The sequence below is a fragment of the Synchiropus splendidus genome, chromosome 2, assembly GCF_027744825.2.
Source record: "Synchiropus splendidus isolate RoL2022-P1 chromosome 2, RoL_Sspl_1.0, whole genome shotgun sequence".
NCBI lineage: Eukaryota > Metazoa > Chordata > Actinopteri > Syngnathiformes > Callionymidae > Synchiropus > Synchiropus splendidus.
This window is the reverse complement of record NC_071335.1, coordinates 36,647,285-36,666,833: the sequence shown is the minus strand read 5'-3', so window position 1 is coordinate 36,666,833 and position 19,549 is coordinate 36,647,285. Positions and strand designations below refer to the sequence as shown.

Sequence of the window (19,549 nt, the reverse complement as noted above, 5' to 3'; positions counted from 1 at the left end):
AAACACGCGTAAAAGGGTCAAATGAGGTCTAACAGAAGAGGCTTTCCCACAATGGCTTCATGGCTCTCCCTGCATCCAACTCACATGGACACTAACATTGTACTGAATCAATCTTTTTTTCCTTGTTCTCGATGTCCTACCTTCCTTTTAATCAACCTCTCCAATTCTTTCTATCCTTCCTGCCATCACTTCTCCTGCTCTTCCCTGCTGTTTCAGGGAGCCATTTTGACCACTTTGCTGGTTACACGCAACTTTTCAGGTACGATTTTTTATCTGGCGCCTGATCCTGAAAACCACATCAATATGTTTCAAGACTCTTGTAGACTCATGAGAGAATATAAAAGAGTGAGACTCAGACTGAGTCACTCCTTCAATCTATCAAATCTGGGATGAATAATTTTGGTTAACATCCGTACTCTTTCACTTCCTGTGCTAAAGTTCTTGCATGAGCCGTCTCTCTCCTTCATGATGTCGTAACTTGTGTCTCATTGTTTTTTTTTTAATTTTCTTCCTTTTCTTCATTTTTATTTGCCTTGGTTTGGATTATGGTATCACTTGGAGGTAAGCGTTTTTGGTATGACAGAGGGAACTAAGTGAGATGATCCTGTTCAGTGAGTGCATGATGATGCTCTGAAGGACAACTGCAGAACATCATAGAAAACCTTAGGAGAAAAGCATGGAGTTTTAAACGACAAGGGCCTAAAAATGATAGTCATACACTCATAAGTGCATGTTTCAGCACATAAGTTTGCAGGAGATTAGTGGCACCAGTCAACACTCAAGACTTCTAAAGTCAACCCTCTTCTAAAGGGTTGAGTTCGGACCCACCCTGCATAATAACAATTCTGTTAACAGCATTTGTTGTGTTACATTATTGATCCAGCACTCTCTTTGAGCTCTGGGGTTTGAAGAGAAGCACCTTTGACTGAGATGCTTGCTGCATGTTCAACTATCCAGTGACTGAGCATCACCCCCCTGACTCTTGTCTCATTCACTTTGTTCTGCAGCAGCCAAGAGTTTACTGAACAAGAAGGCAGATGGTGTTAAGGTGAGTCTCATTTCACTATCAAATGAATTGAATCTTGCATTATTCTGTTTCTACTTTCATGTTTCTAAGGTGGAAACTATGATGCATTGTGCTCTAGAATGTCATTCAGGGACAGTCTCTTCAAGCAGCAGGTGTTGTTGGTTCCTTCCCTTATTTATTTAGCTTTCTTTGGGTGGATTTTGGCTCAGACGGGGCCTGCTGGAGCTACGTGCCTGTATGTTAGTTAGAGCAAAACTGGCAGGCTCACCCACACGGTACACAATCCCTTCTACTCCGTTTCAAATCACAACATTGTCTCTGAAAAACGTGGAGGTGAGAGTTAAATATAGATAAACAACTGCAACTGAACCCGAGCTCATAAGGAGTTATGAACTGCTTGTATCACTTTGAGTAACCTGATTTAATGTGAGCAAAATGGCAGCTGTCACTAGAAATCGCCAGTGAAACAGGCTCCTAGTGTGTACGGCCGCAATAATCGTGAACCCACTCAGCTCACGTAGACATCACATGTTGTTCAGGAAAGGTTCAGGGTGGGCGTGATGAAGCTTGGTACGTCTTCCACCAGCCGAGGCCAACTTGTGTAACGGATGTTTAATGGGAATTGACGTCATAATTCAGAGAACTGAGAAGCGTGGCCCAATTAAAGGCTTAATCTTTGGTGTCCACTGGCGCTGAGCTGGGAGGATGTCACTCACATGTGGAGATGCAGTATGATATTTTCAGCGTCACAGAGATGAAGGCTTTGAGACATAATCTGCCTTTTCATTTTTCTGTGAATGAAATGTTTGCCAAAGAAGTATCTTTCGTATGTTTTAAACTTAAACAGCTTCTGGGATGAGGTGTTCAGAGGTCACATCTGGCGTGTAATACTGTGGTATCTGGCCCCTCAGAAGTGATGGCTTGCTGGTGAATAGCACTCCCATGACTCACACTATAAGTCCCATCATGCGCTGCAATATCTGAAGCTCTCATGTTAGCTAACTTTGTAAGAGACAAACCTTTAAATTTGTTGTCCTGAGCCAGCCAGTCAATATAAAGACACGACACAAGTCTCTACGTTCGATCGATGCAATCATTTTATTTTTCGTTTCCTCATGGACTCAGATTTACACAATACTGGAAAGTCACTGTTGTGGTTGACCCGCTATCTGTAGTGGAAAAAAAAAGAGGAAAAAGATGGTTTGCTGAATAGGGTATGAAGTCACACACTTGTCCACGTGCACATCAGCACATGAGTCAGAATGATCCCTTTGACCTCTGTAAGGTTGAAAAGTGTGTGTATGCTCTACACTACCCCCTGCAGGTCAACAACAAAGCCAACACAGTGACCAGTCCTAAAGACACTGGCCCTGCCCCTGCACTGGTATACACACTCACCCGCACTGACACCTTCACCCCCTTTTACAACCACACCTTGCTGTCAACCACACTTGGATTTGTACCAAACCTTTTGCTCTTTATTCTCAAACCGAGTAGAGATGTCGATGATCAGCCTCCAATTTTCAACTTTCCCTGACTGAAATTGTGCATGGAAGCATTTGAAATGGCATTTTGGAACAAGTGGCTACTTATTTACATAAGACATGTTCGAGGTCAGGACTGCACAAGTACAGATCAAACTCTCACACCAACACTGTGCATGTCCTTCAGTGAACCGCCGTGCTTGTACTGTAGCTGTGGACACCAAGGCTGCTGTGGCTGTGTCTGTGCTTGGATGGTGGCTTGTTGTGTCAGTGTGATGCTGCATATTCCCCAGCGGCTTGGCCCTCACCGATTGGCTGCTGCATGGTGTCTCCTGACAGGCTGTTGACATCAGACCACATGACTCTGCCGCCCCGCGTGATGTCAAAGGATTCCTGCTCTCCCATTTGCCGTCAGGATGATTACGCATGAACATGACAGCTCGCTCTCTATCTGTGTGTCTCTCTTGATCCATCATCTGCATGTGCATAGAAAATCCACGCACACACACACACACACACGCTCATGATAATCTAGTGTAATCTGGGAGAGTGATTATAGGACTGGGGAGGTCATCAGGATCGATTCGACAAAGCCCAGACTCTTGATTATCACAGACAGTGGCGAGGGATGAGGAGAGAACGGAATTAAAATCAACATAATACCAAACAGAATTACTGACGGAGGCAGGCAGCACACCGTCAGATAGGAAGGAAGCATCACACAGCAACAGAACACACCGTCATAGTCATCGGTCCAAACAGTTTCTGGTTTAACACTCACAAAAGTATTTTTCTTTTCTGTAGGAACCACAGACAACAGTGATCCACAACCCTGTGGATGGAAACAAGGTACTGCAGACTCATGTACACTGGCACCTCAACCTTACATTCTTCTTCTTCTTCCTCCTTGTATTATTATTGTTATTATTATTATCAGTTTGTAGCTGCTAACTTTTACAGGAGTCATTTTTGGTCCATCAACTGGAGTAATGGTTTCTTTAAGTGCACAGTCTATGTGCTCCTTAAGATCGTGTCCAAAACGTATAGATGTTTAAGGGGTGACTACGTTTTCTACAGGTGAGAGTACAATGTGTGCTGCTTTCACAATGAAGTTCCTTTGCAAGGCACTATTTTAGTCCTCGAAGTATTCTCGCCACAGAAACCTTTAGAGTTCACGTTCACATGGAAAATATTTTGGTTATTTCGGGTGTCAAGACACACAGAACAAACAACAGTGGTTGAATGGAATCAATATCTGAAATCAAGAGGGAGTGTTTTGGTGTTTAAATATTACTTAGGTTATTCAATTAGTTTAACTACAATTTGCAGCACTTTGCTGGCACTTAAACTACATTCATATTTTGTGCCGCAACAAGTAACTTCAACATTTTTTTTTAACTAGTCAAGTTACAAACTTAAATTTTAGCAACACCAGTGAAAGAAAATATTATATAGAACTACAATGACATATTCACATTATAACTCTCGTGAAGTAGATTCTTAAAATCAGGTTCATTGATGTTCATATATGTCATATATTTATCAAATGGTGAGTTAAATCAGTAAAATGAGTAAAAGCCGTTGGCCAAACTTCTTTTTCTGCTGTTGTTTGTTAGAATTATCTCCTGGCTGAACTACTTGTAGCAGGGTTTTCCCCAGTGCTTTAGAGGCTCCCCTGTTTTTGTCGATGCAGTCAAGTGTGCCTTGCAATGGCAGCGCTCCCTCACAAGCAGTCGAGGAGGACTGCTCCTCTTTGACTGTTGAGGACACCCATGATGGACATACAATGCGCTCTGCTGCTCTCCTTATGTTTGAAACTATCATAATAATCTCAAGTCTGATTCATCACTGCTTTATATCAGGTGAGAGGAAATAACAGAACAACTCCCTGCTCCTAGTTCCTGCAGCGTGAACACACACTAAACTGATTTACTTCCTGAAGAGGTTCTGAATTTGTTCCTACAGTTTTAGAATAGCACTTCGAGCAACACATTTATATATTGAGTTGCTTGGATTCATAGCTCTTTTGGCAAAAAAAACCCAGCCACCCATTAACATCATGCCTTTGTTTCCATTCGAGGAGTCCATTGAGAGTGCCAACACTACCATAGAGGATGAAGATGTGAAAGGTAGGTGCATTTATTTGATCTAACCTACCAGTATTTCAGTCCCACCTAAAACCTCCTGCCCACCAAACTGGTCAGAAAAGCTACACATCCGGTTAATAAAGACAAACTGAACAAACAGATGTCAACATCTCCCTTGGGTGCTTGGACTCTCTGACCCCCACATTCACGAGGAGCATCGAAAAGTTTTGAGCCTCACACGTTTATTTCCAGGAGCACAGCACAACGCACCACACCTGATGTTCATTCATGTCGTGGTGGCAGCAGTTGTCTTGGCTCCAGTCCTTGCTCCCAGTGACTTCTACCTCTAGGCTGAAAGCGCTGGCCCCGAGGATGATGATGAGCAGCTAGTGCTGCTGTGGAGGGTTGGTGAAGTGACCAAGAGGAGTTCACCATATGGGAATTAATGACTAGCGAACAGCGTGACAATGTTGAAAAGTAAAGCAGTATAAGTCCAGTTGTCATATTCTTTCTGTGTAAGGCGCACAACTTTTCGACATGGCCTTGTACATTGTCTTTAGGTTCTTTTGCTTTTTCAGTTTCTTTTGTTTGTTTGTTTTGCAAACTCATATTTCTCATTTGATACTCTTTTTTTTTTTCCTTTCAAATGTTTTGATGTTTGAAAATCCATTGTCCCGGCTGATCCTTCCCGTTTATCCATCCATCTGGTATCTGACACCCTTCACCTTTATCACGTTCCGACTCTAAACCTGCCATACAACCTCCTGCAGCCCTTCGTCTGGGCAGCTTAGTGAGCTGTATGTTGAACTCTAAGAGCCGCTCCTCACAGATGTCTGAGTCCAGGCAGAACCCCAACTCCTCATTTCAAAGTAAGTCGTCGCTCGGTGGAGGAGGAAGTGTCGTCCTGCTCCCTCAGTGTCTTCAGTGGAAGATGCTGCTTGTGTTTCTGGAATTATCAGCCCATCTATGTGTCTTTTTAAACCGTATTTCTGATATCCCCCAGCCTGCACCAATAACAATAAAGGTAATACTGAGCGCTAACCAGCTGAAAAGTGCTTTGTAGCCAACATCTGCATCACATTTGTCTTTTTCCATTTTGAGATCTGTCACAGTTCTGCCATCCTGCATTCCAGTGCCTGGTTGTGTCACTATTAGTCATGGGAGACCTTCAGCTTTCAGACTAAAATGTTGTCATCGGAGCTGAGGTCGTCCATTTCTAATAACCTCAAACTATAATGCTGATTCGTAGATAGTTCCTAAGTAAAGTATCCTGTTATTTCTTGCTGAAGCTGAGATCCTGTGGCTTTGTGTTCGCAGCTCGCAAACAAGAAATCATCAAAGTCACCGAGCAGCTGATCGAGTCTATCAACAACGGGGACTTTGAGGCGTACGCGTAAGTTTCGGTCACATCACATGACTTAGGCTTTGTCCAAAAAGGCTCATCTGGCTTTTCCTTTGATCGATGCAGGAAGATATGTGACCCTGGCCTGACGTCCTTTGAGCCTGAAGCTTTGGGAAACCTGGTAGAGGGTCATGACTTTCACCGCTTTTATTTCGAGAATGGTGAGTTTGAAACTTTGCACCCAACTCTTTCCTTGTGCAGCAACACTGAAATAGCACGGTGCTTGGGATTACGGACCTAACCTAGGAGCAAAAATTAAATTGGCAGCCTGTCCTTGGTCCAGGCCAAAAATACTCTGGATATGTCCTAGAAACCTCAATCACATTTCATGCCTATGTTTGTAAACCATTCGGTATCGACGTATAGAGCCTCTTTTATCTCACGGTTAAGTAGGTTAGAATCAATGCAGCGGTTTTTAACATGTATTTTAATGAGCACACACAGAATCTATACTGCGTCCAATAGTCAGACTTTCTGTGTGCTTGTTTCAGCACTTTCCAAAGGCAGCAAGCCGGTGCACACCATCCTTCTAAACCCACACGTGCACCTCATTGGGGAGAATGCAGCGTGCATTGCCTACATTCGACTGACCCAGTACATGGATGGTAGTGGGATGCCCCGCACCATGCAGTCCGAGGAGACCCGTGTGTGGCACCGCCGAGATGGCAAGTGGCAGAACATCCACTTCCACCGCTCCGGATCACCCAGCATCCCCTCCCAGTAAGAACTGAAAATTTACTAGCGCATGACAATTGCTGATACTGTTATCAATGTGATTCATAAACAGAGGTGTCAATCTTCATCAAAATAGACAGTAGAGTTGAGGTCAACCTGGGATTCAGATAAGATTTTCTGAAGGTGACCTTTTGACACTTGATATCCAGGAGTTTCAGCTGTTGCATTATGGGACTTGGCTGCTTTTTAAAGTTACGAAATCGTGTGGCTTGTACAGGAGCTGCACTCTTACTGGAATAGCACTGAGCTTGAATCATATTGTCACCATTTACAGCAACTCTTCACGCTATGAGAAGACTAAGCCATCTTGACAGTGTGTAATGGCCCTGTTAGTCGGTTTGTTGCAATGAGTGTGGGCTCTTGGGTTTTCATACACAATCCAATATTTTTCTGGAGAGGAATCGACAAATCATTTTGCTCACCAGGTGCAGTTATCAAACCTGACAGCAAGCCAAAGGAGCAAACAGTGTCAATGTGCAGCGATTGTGGTGAGAGGGACACAAGACTCGCACATTTTTCATCCTTGTTTCTAATACTTTATATACTGACAGACCTTCCCTTCGCACAAAACACCTACCGCTTGTGTCAGTGAGGGATGATGACTTCATTACTGTTGTCGTGGTACACTCTTTCACGACTCAGTTTTTTTTGTCAGAAGTGCCACCCAATATCTTGCTGTCCGCTGCTATGTTTGGCTGTGCCACTTTGCTCGGGGGTTTGGTCTTGGCCGGCAGTTTGTATAACTTCCTGTTTCTGAAATGGCTTCAGCTTGAGCAGAAGTGCAGGCAAACAGCTTCCATCATGTGGAATGTTTTACGGCTGCAGACCTGTACTTGTATTTTAATATGTGATGTAATATTCCATGTACATTACTATGCAGTCAGGCTGAGTTTTAGGCATTACTGTAAAAATGTCGTACCCTGCCTTTAAGCTTCGTGAAGGTGGCATCAGGTGGGTGCAGCTCTCCAAACGTGTCATGTTGAGAACTTCTACTACAGTTACTAGAGCTGACTAGTGATTCCAAGTTCTCAAAGCGATCTGATTCATTTCACAAGGGCCCCATTTGATTTGTGATTTATTTCGATTTCAACTTGGCAGGGGATATTCTCGTCCAGGTGGCGGGAACCTATGGCTCGCGAGCCAGATGTGGCTCTTCCAACAAAGGAGTCTGGCTTTCTGACATCAGAGAGAAATTATAGGCGTTTTGTTGACGTTAAAGTGGTAAAAAGCACTGTTCTCATCCATACGTTTTCCAGTAGGAATCCATATGGATTCCTACTGTAGAGGCGGAGCCATGATGTAGCGATCAACCACTGTGATTGGACTGCAAAGCATCATGGGAAGTGTTTAGGTCACGTTACTGAGCTTCTTATTGAGAGTGATGAGACCGATGCAGCTCTGCCCTGTGTCACATTGCTGATGCTGAACTGTAGTCACTGTAGTACTGCCAGATGCTAATAGACATATATATATATATATATATATATATATATATATATATATATATATATATATATAGAGAGAGAGAGAGAGAGAGAGAGAGAGAGAGAGAGAGAGAGAGAGAGAGTGGTACCTCGGTTCTTGACCACAATCCGCTCCATACGGCCGTCCGAGAAGCCATTTGTTCAAAATCTGAATCGATTACGGAGAAGAGTGCACAGTGAAGAGGTGCCCGGTGCGTGTCCAGCTCTGAATGTGCGCTTCTGTGCAGTTTGGCTGTGACAAAGTCATAAACCAAGTAACGCTCTGTCCCAGACTCGCCTCATCCCTGTCCCAGCTCCAGCCCACAACAGGACGTCAAACCCTGGAGTGCGCGCTCCAGCCTCGGAGGTGTGGAGAGCGAGCACCTCCCCTGTGACCACGGTCTGGTGTGGAGACAGGAAAGGTTTTACACCTCAATATGAAAATGTAGCTAACGGGACACGTCTGCATACAGAGGCAATAACAAAGTGCGTCATGGGTCAGCTGATCGGGAGCGTTCAAGTTCTGGATTATCGTTCAAAAATCAGAAACAAAAAAATCTTGAAATTTTTCTTCGAAGTCCGGGACGTTCGAAAACCTAGGTTCCACTGTCTATTATGGAATTACGCTTTAAAATATGTGGGGGTTTCTGCTCTCTCAGTCAAAAAGATTGGTCGAAAAATCCCCAATAATAATTGATATTGGTCAGTGTGGTGGTAAATCCTGCTCTAACAGTTGTTATTTAAGGACAGTCGCCAACGTCCTCCTTGTTTAGATGAAATATTTTCTCGTTTCTATGATCACAAACCACGATGTTAAGCACTATGTGTTCAAACTCTCCCCTCTGTGTTTTTTTTCCAGTTAATGGGGTGATCGACAGACTATCATCGAATCTTCAGGGGCAGTTAACTCGCCAACCTTCAACTGCTCTACTAGGGTCAACCTCTACATGGACATTGCACAGGACGAAGTATTAATACATTGTTATGGTTATGGTGTTAAATCAATGGACATCATTCAAAACCACCCAGGGTGGCTGCACACTATATTAGGACATTATAAAATTAGCATATTGGCATTTTTGGGTTTGTTTTCTAAGGTGTTTTGGTATGCATTTTAAATATAAAATAGAAATTACTGTAACCTCTCCTGGAAGTTAGTTCTGTATTTTTATGTGTACTTATGTGTGTGCAATACAAAATAAAAACAAAAAAAAAATCTGCAATTGGGAGATCAGAATGTTCAGTTGAGCTTGCTTTAGTTCTGGTGATGTATATACATTGTGGTTGTTGATTACAAATTGAAATTGCTATTCTTGCTATCGGATGAATTAAGAGTTTCTAAGCTACATTTATGTTTGCTATGAGCTAAGTTGAGTTGTTTGCATCGCCTGACTTTGACTTAAAATGCTGACTGAAATGTTACGAACGAGCAGAGCAGCATTCACTAACCAGTAAAATAAGTTTGCCTTTATAACAGTGAATTGAAAATTAAGAGAATGTAGCATATATGTAATATATGAAAAACCAAGACTATTGTGTAGTGCATGGGGGAAATTATTGTGACCAAGATCATATCGAACTATAATATATTTGATTTGTAAGTCACTTGTTTGTTTACATTTGTTAATGTTGTGCATCTGTCCTGTCCCGGATGTTTCTGCTGTCCTATATCATTCAAATGTAAAACCATAACACGCGCACAAGTAATAGCTGGTTAATATTCGAACTGAACATGGAAGAGGTGAGAAAAATCGTCATGGTTGCTTTACAGTCTGTACAATTGATTTACTGCGTTTTGTTTTTTTTTCATGTTTGTATTGTGGGACTGTATGTATCTTTTTTTTTTTGGATCATTTTAAATATGTTGCTTTGCCGATGACACAGAGAATGGTTCTAAAATACAATGGAGGCTTTGTTTAGGGATGGACAACCCGGCTGGTGGAGGAGGAGCTGTGTGACAGTCAAAGCCAGTGTCATCTTTTAGCTTCATTTTTGTCTCCCTTTTTTTTTAATGGGTATAAAATCCTGACATTTGTTTTGATGAAACGTATGATGTCAATTCAAAGCACCACTCCTTATATGGTGTAACTGTTGCCAGGGCGGCAATGATGGCTTACGATGTTTAAGTAATAAATAAATAAATCAGCAACAAGGTGTGACAATGAATGAATGGGCTCTGTGAGTTTTCTTGAGTCTCACGTTCATGGACATGTCTCCAGTTAAGGTGTGAGTCCAGGTAAAATCTGTGTCCTCATGTCCCCTTCCACCGAAGACGCTGACAAGAATTAAAGAGCCAGAAGAACCTACTTGTGCACTTTGCCTATTGGCAGAACTTTCCTGGCTTTGGGGGGTTTGAACATCCCTGGTGACCTTACCACCAGGGTGTTCTGTCCCAGCTGCCCAGGGGTCAACACGGTTTTCTTTCTCAATCCTGACTCTGGTAATAAGGAGACAGTGGAAAATAAATGTTTCAAACTTCTGCACAACTGTTCTCTATCCACAAAGAAAAGCTTGCTGAGGAAAAGGGCTTCCATTTTGAATGGCAACCTGCAGCACTCTTGACTCTCACCATGTTGACATGACTGCTGTTCGTGGACTTCCTCTCACTGGTTTTACAGGAGGTTGCATTGACAACAGCTGACATTAAAACCAATGAGCAGTGAGGATGGACTCATGAGGGTTTATTTTAGATTCAAATGTACCTAAAATACACTCAAGTCAAACAAGGAATGACTACGACAGCTACATAGATACAAATGTACTGACATGAAACGGAGTCAAGCCTGCACCAAAACGAAACAATGCCACAGTGCTCATGTAATGCGAGTATTACGGTAATGCCATCCATTGCTACACATGACTATTTATTTATCATGATATTTTGTAGAATCCCTCAGGTTGCCTATGATCACACTGGCATAGACTTGAACTGGAGAACCCTTGGAAGTCACCCAGGAAATGTGACCTGTTGAATACGTATTTATTTAAAATTATATTTTGGACAAACTATTGTGTTGACCACTATTCCACTGGTCTAGACTCGAACTAGAGCATCCCTGGAAGTCACGCTGAAAGTTTGAACTCAATCCCATGTGTCATTTAAAAAAAAAAGGCCTTTGAATATTATGCTTATTAATATGAATGTATATTCATTTACCATGATATTTTATAGAATCCCTCAGGTTGACCACTATTCCACTGGTCTAGACTCGAACTAGAGCATCCCTGGAAGTCACCCAGAACGTTCAATCATTTCAAAATAAAGGCTTTCTGCCTTGTTTTTGATGCCAGCTTTCCGAAATTAGATATAAAAACAGGAGCCTGAAAACTGTTATTCACCTCATAAACATAGAAGTTAGTCCCTTTCCACATGTAGGATCGCTGAAAACATTAATTGTTTATCGCTATAACTATGACACACATCGGACATTTCCATATGGGCCTTCAAAGACAAGTAATTGAAAATTCCAATAATGCCAGTTGAAGTAGAAAAAAAAAAAAAAAAACGTACCCCATCTCATTTTAGTCCCTGTTAGATCTCTGATGCACAGTCAATAATTTTCGACTTAACCAATGCTAATGGATGCTAACAGCTGGCTTTGTAGAATGCGAAAAGTCAATTTCTGGCTTTTTTCTCTGTCACCTGGACCATTGGATATTTGATCAAATAAGGGTTAAAGAGGTTTTATTTGGCAAAGATTAAAATAAATAATAAACTACATTTCAATGATTAAAACCTCAATTTATATTTGGCACAAATATAGTAGTACACAGACTATGAAAGTGCAGTGGCACAAACAAAATCTTCAGGGGAAATGTGGGAGGAAACCTGAGTGCCTGGAGAATGTCCAGGAAGCACACACAACCCCACAAAAGGAAATAGCAGTTTCTTTTTGCTGCTGATATTTAAGGTGTGCCTCTCCCTCTTTGCTCTGTCACACTGGCAGAGGGTTACAGCCAACGGAATCATCTGCAAAAATACAAGAAAGAAAGATACCACGGTATTTGTATACCTTTATTTTCTGTCATCGATAGACACACTGCAGCCATTTTGTTTTTGTTGTTTTGAATTCTGATTAGTAACATGCTTTTCTTCTATATACACACACACACACTAATACAGGCGGACTGTATTTGTGTGTGTGTATGTGTCATATATTTATATAGCTGTCATCATAACAGAAAAAGGGATGCTGACTTTTTGAAATTAAAATATACCTGTCACAGTGAACTTCCACTAGTCTGCAATTTACAAGATTCTATTGTCACAAAATAATACAGAGTTAGTGAATACATTTGATATTCAGATACATGGTGAAGCGATACTGAAACCTGCGCGTGAGCCGAATTTCGCTTCCCTCTCGTATGTGAACTCTGCCTCAAATCACAAAATTTTCACTGGAAAAAAATAAAACAGAGGTGATTTGTTCAGACATTCAGAAATGAGTTAAATACCTACTTACAACTGTCACACTTCCACAAGCACACACTCAAAAAAGTAGGACTAAATGAATAAAGGCTAATACAATTCAACACAAAACACCACACATGTTCAGTGTTGTCAATCACAGCGAGCGCTGAAATAAATAGAACATCGTCATTGGCTTTCAAAGGATAAATATGACAAGAATTTCACATGAAAAGTATTACTAGCTTTTGGATAATCTCCTCTTCAGTGCTGCCGTTTATGAAATATACCTAATTTGGAGACATGCAAGAACAGATGAACTGATCGCTCCCGCTCCTCTTTTCGTACATCCATAACTCACAATGAAATAAAGGCATAAAGAAACGTACCATTGAAAGATGAAAGACACGAGAAGGAACCAGGGACACAGAACTACGAAGCCATGATCCGAACGACAGTCATGCCCGCTCTACTTTGGATGAGTGATTATACATTTCTAGGCTACAGATGTCCGTATTGTCTATTGTTATACATCATATATATATAATGCCCAAAGACAGATTACACACACAGCGAAGCACAGCAGCAGCAGCAGTATATTCAGAGTCAGCACACTGGGGCCGTCGTGACCACCTGATTTAAAAGAGTGAATAGTAAAGTGAGTGAGAGTCCAGTGTGAGTTTCTTAGAGAGGCAGTGAAGTGTGACATATTGTCCAGACACCAACTGTGAGTGAAGAAGTTTTTTTTCTTTCTTTCTACAACTGATCTAAGGTGGGTTGCTTGTGAATCACTCTAGTTGCTCCCCTTTAGAAAACACGTAAGACGTAGACAACATGAGAGGAAATCAAGGGGGCGCTCTTTGGTCACAAAAGAAAGGCAAAACAAATCATGAAGTTAAAAAGCCACCAGGGAAGAACATGAGAAGAGTGGACAAAGGTGAATCTTCTGGGACTTTGGTGGGAAGACAGTGGAAGCTTTGAGGTGCGCACTGGGACTGCGTGTGGCTAGTGCATAGGATTAGAGGGAAATTGAGTGCATGGAGAGCGTAAGACATTCGACTACTCGTCCTCTTCTTCCTCATAGCTGTCTGTTTCTTTCTCGTAGTAGTGGTGGAAGAGTTGGTGCAGATGCTGCTGAAGACCTCCGGGTTTTGAGCTTTTTCCGAGGCAGTCTGCTAGGTCTGGATCTCGCTGCCCTGATCCCTTCACCACTGTTCTTCTGAGGCGCCGACCTTTACGCATGTGGGCCCTACGGTCAGACGAATGAGGCAGTGAGAAACTTGGCGTGGTCACAGGGGAACATGGTGAGCAAAGAATAGAGTCATGCTGGCCCTGGTCAAGACGCAATGGACTCATCGGAGAGGCCCAGTCCTGATATTCAAGATGCATCTCACTTGGGACATGTGAGCTGGTGTTAGCTCTCTGCTGCCACCCTGTTTCTGGGTTGTTTGATTCAAAACTCATGTCGAACTTCACTTTCAGATGTGGAGCTTGATGCTGGATGAGTCCCTGATGTTGCGAGGAATTGTTTTTGGTCTCCTCAGGAGGAGTGAGCAAAATGAGCAGCAGCTTTGTTGGTAAATGTTTTCATTGGCTCATCTTTCTCTTAAGGATGATTAGATCAGATTAGCTGTCCTTTTTTCATCCAAAATTGGGGGACCCATTGACCATTATGTCCCTAAAGTGTAAGCACTATGTTCAACCAACGTTTCCAAACTGAAATGATGTTTTTTTCCGAGCTTATTACAGGGAAATTCGTTTTTGTTTTAGTTTGGTGTCAACCTCAAACAATGAGTCCTGGAAAGCGGATTAGAATTAGTATAAAACAACTCATGCTTTATTAAACAAACATTTGAAGCACAAGTTTTAAACGGTCATCATTTCACAGCAGGAAAAAAAGGGCATCATTGTGAAATTGTTACTTTCAAGACCGACTGACACATTCATGAGGTAAACACAACACACACCGAGCACTTAGTGAAACAACATGAAACATGAGTGAAAAAGAGTCAGAAAAAGTGCCACCCAACACTGCACACCAACACACTCCACCGCCTACACACCTCCTGACCACTGTTCCGTCTTCTTTAACACACTCTCTCTCCACCACAGGGGGGAGCTCTGTTTTCGTAAAACCACTTAAATAAACCAGTGCCTAATGGCACACATGGAAGAGAAAGACTTGTTGATCAGACCAGATCAAACCGCTCATTTATTATTACACACAAATGCACAAACCTGTTTGAAGTCCTCTCGGGCTGAGGGGAGGTCAGATGCCAGTGCAGAATCTCCCTGCTGAGTCATCGTCCTTTCCCCCTTTACTACGGTGGTCCTGTCCGTCTGACTGACCTTGTACCCTCCCACCGCGGCCTGCTTTGATGCTGGGCGGCTCTCTGTCCCGTCAAAGGTCACCTGCATTGGAAGGATTGGCTTTATTGTACATGCTACTGAATGGTGGAAAGAGAAAACACACCTCTGTGTGGTCGCCTTCGCTCTTTAGGACAGTCCGCTTGACAACCTTGGAGTATCCGTCTCCTTTTCTAACACTAATGGACCCTTGGGATGCACCGGCTGGGAAGCCTTCCAGGTCAGTGCCGTCGGTAGAAACACACTTTCGAATTACTTTGCGAGTAACCTGAGAAAGATGATGGTGCTTAGTGTTTTAAGCAGATTTTATTCTGCCACACAACAATGCAGTTATTTGCGGGGGTGAAAGTTGAAGCAGCCTCACGCTGTCTGATGTGCAACAAGCTTTCTTGAACACTAGGAGGAGAACACGGCGGAGGATGACAGCCCTCCTCCTTGTCTTTTGCATGTGCAAAACACATTTACAAACTCTAGGAACAAATGTGCAAATAGCAAAACACATTTACAGCATTTCAAAGAAGTTTACAAATTTATTTAGCAAACTATTTGCCACTATTTTTTCCTGAGTTTGTAAGTGCATTTCCAAGTTTATAAATCTGTTTTCAGAGTTTGTAAATTTGTTTTCAGACTTCAGCATCTGCATTTTGTTGACTCCCAATGACGATCCCCTGCCATTGATACATGTAGAACATTCCAGAAACCACTTCACGTCCATATGATTCTTCAAACTCTGAAAACACATTTACTAACTCTGAAAACACACTTTTTTTTTTCTAAAGAAGTTTGTAAATTTGTTTGAAATGTTGTAAACACTATCTGTACATTTGATCCACGAGTTTGTACATTTGTTGCAAAAATTTGTGAATGTGTTTTGCACTTCTCAGCCACCGTACTATGGACATTCATCTTTCATTCATGTCATAGATGGGGTCGCGGGAGGCTATCCCAGCTACACAGGACAAGAGGCAGCTCTGGACGTATCACCAGTGCCACACAGAAGCCAACAGACAGATAACCACACGCTCACTCAGAGTTACCGAGTGACATACCCTCTTGACAACGGTGTGTCCATTTTCGTCTGTGTACTTTTCTTCTGTCACTGATGGAGTCGAAAGGTCTGGCATTTCATCACTCTGAAAGACAGGAAGTAAAATAAATTTTCCAAACATGAACTTGGCTTAATGCATCAGTTAGGGAACCAAAAAAACGCTCAAGTTGGACAACTGCATTCTCAGGAGAAAAAAAAACAACAACCTCATAGAGTAGTAGCGGGGGAAATAAAAATCCAGCCAGGTTCGCGGAGAATCACCACCTCCTTTGTCATCATTCATTGTTATTGTCACTTGTTAGTATTTGTGGTTTCGACTGAGAATCTCAGATGGTTAGAGTCGTGCTCCAATCTCACGTCTATCATGCCCATTTGAATCAGATACCTTGATGACAACTCTCCTTCGCACTATTCTGGTTGTCAAGAACTCGTCATCTGAACTTTCCGACACTGGTCCCAGCTCCGCGCTGACTTCCTGACCAGGTAGCACAAATCCATCAGTGACCCAAGCATTGGGACGACATACGCAGCAGCAAGAGGTGGAGGAAAACCAGGGTGCTACGGTGCACTTTCCAAACAAATTCTTTTGAGAGAAAAGTGCACCAGAAGACTCGGCGCTCACAAAAACAAATGTGCAAAACAACCATGCAAATTTAAATCCATAATGACACTGCCGTTGACATGCGGAGTTAGGAATTTTCAAAACAAATCGGAGTTTCTGCTTCCATGAGTAAAACCAGAAGGGTAGCCATCATTCCTTAAGTCACATAGCCTGGTGTGGTTAAGCTCAGCTCAGGGGAAAACTTGCAGTTGTTGCCTGGTAAGTTCATCTTACCCTCGCCAGCGCTTCACCGATATCCTCATACTCCCCCATCCTAGCGATGGCTGCCTCACACATGATGAATTCCTCATCGGAATCATCCCACTGTTTCAGTTTGCCATGTTCTTCATGGCTGAAAGAAGCATCCTCGTAGTCTTCATCGCTCCCTGAAGACAGAACAGCTGCTCTCTTTCCTTGTTTAGGACATTCCTCCACACTTCCAGCTGCCTCTTCGGACGCTGCCGCTCCATGGGTGCAGTCAAAGAAAAGCTCTGGGTCATTTCCAACCACGGCTGAACTATGCGCACCGCTTTGCACGACCTCGGAATATTCTGGTGGAACAAGGTTTTGTTGTGCAGGTGGGGAGCTGTAGTCATCATCAGAGGCTGACAAAGTCTGCGCTTTGGATTCAAGCGGAGTGACATGATAATCAGCGGAATCCACTGACTCAGAATGCAAGTGGCCAAAATCAGGCTGCTTGTCAAACAAAGACATGTCTGGGACTATTTCCTCAAAAGTGAAATATTCTGCAGGCGACGCCGTCTCCTGAAGCAAATCCCAGGACTGGTTCATGTCCAGTGACGCCTCATCATGCAGAGGGGCACCTTCACCTGGCTCTTGGGCTGTGGATTCTTCTTTGTGGATGTCCACTAAATCAGAGAATGAGGAGGTCGAGTCATCTTCTTGAATGTCGCCTCTACTGTCATTCAGACTGATCACTTCACTTGATTCTTCGGGGAGAGACGTTGCATCAGTGTCAGGCTGATTCTCATGGAACATTGCAGGCAGACATGTTTCTTTTGAGGGACTTTCCTCAACTGATGGGACGCATCGGTCACTTCCAAAATCATGTCCTTCACTGCTACCACTCATCAGGGGACATTCGATGTCGTTTGCAACAGCAGAAGTGTCCAGCAGTTCTTTATATTCGATTTGATCGGCTGCTGAGGCGGTGGTTTGCTCTGTCTCCTCCTCCTCCTCCTCTAGTGAAAACGGTGTGCTGGGTCTTTGAGATTTCTCCTCAGTGAGACATTCAAAATCAGCCAGATCATTGTCGAAGAGAATAGCTGTCGCTTCATTTCTGGATTCAGGTTCCTCTGAACAAGTCAACATTCCTTTCATCTCCTCAAGGTCACAGATCAACTTGTCCAGCTGTGGTGAGCCGGACACTGACGGCGTCGGAGAAGACTCAGAGGACAAGGTACATTTCTCATCGGTGGCATCTTGGCCAGGGACATCAGTTGGAGGCGCATTCAAGGGAGAGATTATGGAATGTTCTTCTAGTTCAGAGGATTCTAATGGGTCTTCTGCTTCCAGGGGGGAGTTGACATCAGCGGTCAATCCTTCAAGTTCGACTAGAGATTCGGTACTTTCAGTCAACACTGCACCTGAGTGAGGCAGCTGGCTCTCATCGTACAAGTATGGCTGTTTAATATCTGACACATTAGTCTCAGATGATGTGAAATCCTGAAAGAAATGATGAGATGAGGTGAAAAAACAAACATGATTTTGAAAAAAAACCCAAAAACATAGTGATGCATGCGTATGCCAACACCGCATTGAGAAGATTTTCAATGCAGAAATTCACTTATAACCAACGTCATATTCAGGGAAACCTCATGGTTTTGCTGATATTTAGGGAAACCAGAAACAATGATCATGACAGTAGGTTAAAGTGAAGGTAAATGCAAAGCCAACACCTTTTAACATACTGAACGACCCGTTTCCTTTATTGACAAACAGGAATGGCATCATAAATCAGAAGCAAAGCAAGTAGTGTGGCAGCTTCCTGCCACAGGTTTTTGGATCTGCTCAAATGCATTTAAGCCAAGCTGTGCGGTCAAACCAGCAGGGAACATTAGTGAACGCATAATTCCACATACAAACACTGTTTAGCACCAAATGTATTTATTAGGACAACCAGCACCGCATGACCACTGGGCAAGCCAGCTTACCGGAACCAAGAAAACTTTGATCTTGTCCACATTCTGGTGATTTCCTTGTCATGTCTCTGGTATTGTCCACTTATGTCAAAGAATCGTAATCCTTTGTGCCACTGATCAACTTCTTTCTTGAGTCAGTTCAAGGTTCATCTCCAGCCAAAAGTCAAATCACGTACTTCTAATGCTTTGTGACTCAACTGAAGTATTTTAAAAGGTATAACCTGACAATTCTGCAGGTTTGCTTCTGGCTTTGGCAAGTTTAACTCAGGGTCTGTAGAGCATATGTGGCCGGCGTGACTATATATATGCACCTCTGCCAAGGAGGTTATGTTTCCAACTGTGTTGCTTTGTCTGTCTGTCTCTGCTCAAAATGACTTGAAAAGTTGAAGGAGGAATTTGAATGAATTTTCAGGTGCGAAACGGGACAAGGAAGAAATGAATCAATTTTGGGAGTGATCCTGGATCCAAGAATTTTTTAAAGGATTCTTTAGCTTTGGGAGATACTGTAGGACCATTTACTGTATTTGTGCCAGACTGGCGTTTGGATCCAGGATCTTGAAGAATATTTTGACATGAGAAGACTGTGTTGGGGGAGGAATGAAGCTGCTTAAAGGGGCGTTGCGCTCTCTGAGTGCTTTTTTGAGTTCATAATGGCCTGGCAGTAACTTGCCTTTCACGTCTCTTACAATAACAATCTCTTAACAGGTGATTACAGCTAAATTCATTTTGCATTCCTGATAGAAATGCTCAGTATCCACCAATGCC

General features: G+C 42.8%; 3 protein-coding genes across 19 annotated transcripts in view; 1 reads left to right on the top strand and 2 right to left on the bottom strand.

Annotated features, from left to right (window-relative positions):
• The window catches only part of LOC128753391 (calcium/calmodulin-dependent protein kinase type II delta 2 chain), a 31,074-nt gene extending 20,719 nt beyond the window's left edge, over positions 1–10,355 (top strand). Inside the window, exons 12-22 of one of the 12 annotated variants that reach the window (XM_053855055.1) lie at positions 217–259; positions 1,011–1,048; positions 2,352–2,411; positions 3,316–3,360; positions 4,592–4,640; positions 5,369–5,467; positions 5,602–5,622; positions 5,916–5,991; positions 6,067–6,161; positions 6,492–6,720; positions 9,058–10,355. In XM_053855055.1, the coding sequence (XP_053711030.1) occupies positions 217–259; positions 1,011–1,048; positions 2,352–2,411; positions 3,316–3,360; positions 4,592–4,640; positions 5,369–5,467; positions 5,602–5,622; positions 5,916–5,991; positions 6,067–6,161; positions 6,492–6,720; positions 9,058–9,061 (759 nt within the window). In that variant the 3' untranslated portion in view covers positions 9,062–10,355. Of the gene's footprint in view, positions 1–216; positions 260–1,007; positions 1,049–2,351; positions 2,412–3,315; positions 3,361–4,591; positions 4,641–5,368; positions 5,468–5,601; positions 5,623–5,915; positions 5,992–6,066; positions 6,162–6,491; positions 6,725–9,057 lie in introns of those variants that run through there. The other 11 variants (XM_053855053.1, XM_053855057.1, XM_053855056.1 and 8 more) reach the window with 11 other exon arrangements.
• A 1,844-nt stretch (positions 10,356–12,199) lies between these two features.
• Positions 12,200–19,549, bottom strand: part of LOC128754437 (ankyrin-2-like) — a 73,348-nt gene continuing 65,998 nt past the window's right edge. For all 6 annotated transcript variants that reach the window (XM_053857058.1, XM_053857054.1, XM_053857059.1 and 3 more), the window contains 4 exons: positions 16,023–16,106; positions 15,080–15,241; positions 14,845–15,018; positions 12,200–13,855 (listed from right to left, as the gene is read on the bottom strand). In XM_053857058.1, coding sequence (XP_053713033.1) covers positions 13,841–13,855; positions 14,845–15,018; positions 15,080–15,241; positions 16,023–16,106 — 435 coding nt within the window. In that variant the 3' untranslated portion in view covers positions 12,200–13,840. The remainder of the gene's footprint in view (positions 13,856–14,844; positions 15,019–15,079; positions 15,242–16,022; positions 16,107–19,549) is intronic.
• Positions 16,356–18,805, bottom strand: LOC128754438 (uncharacterized). The gene is made up of 2 exons (XM_053857060.1): positions 16,857–18,805; positions 16,356–16,496 (listed from the first exon to the last, which is right to left on the bottom strand). The coding sequence occupies exons 1-2, from the start codon at positions 18,399–18,401 to the stop codon at positions 16,356–16,358; spliced, it is 1,686 nt and encodes a 561-aa protein (XP_053713035.1). The 5' UTR covers positions 18,402–18,805.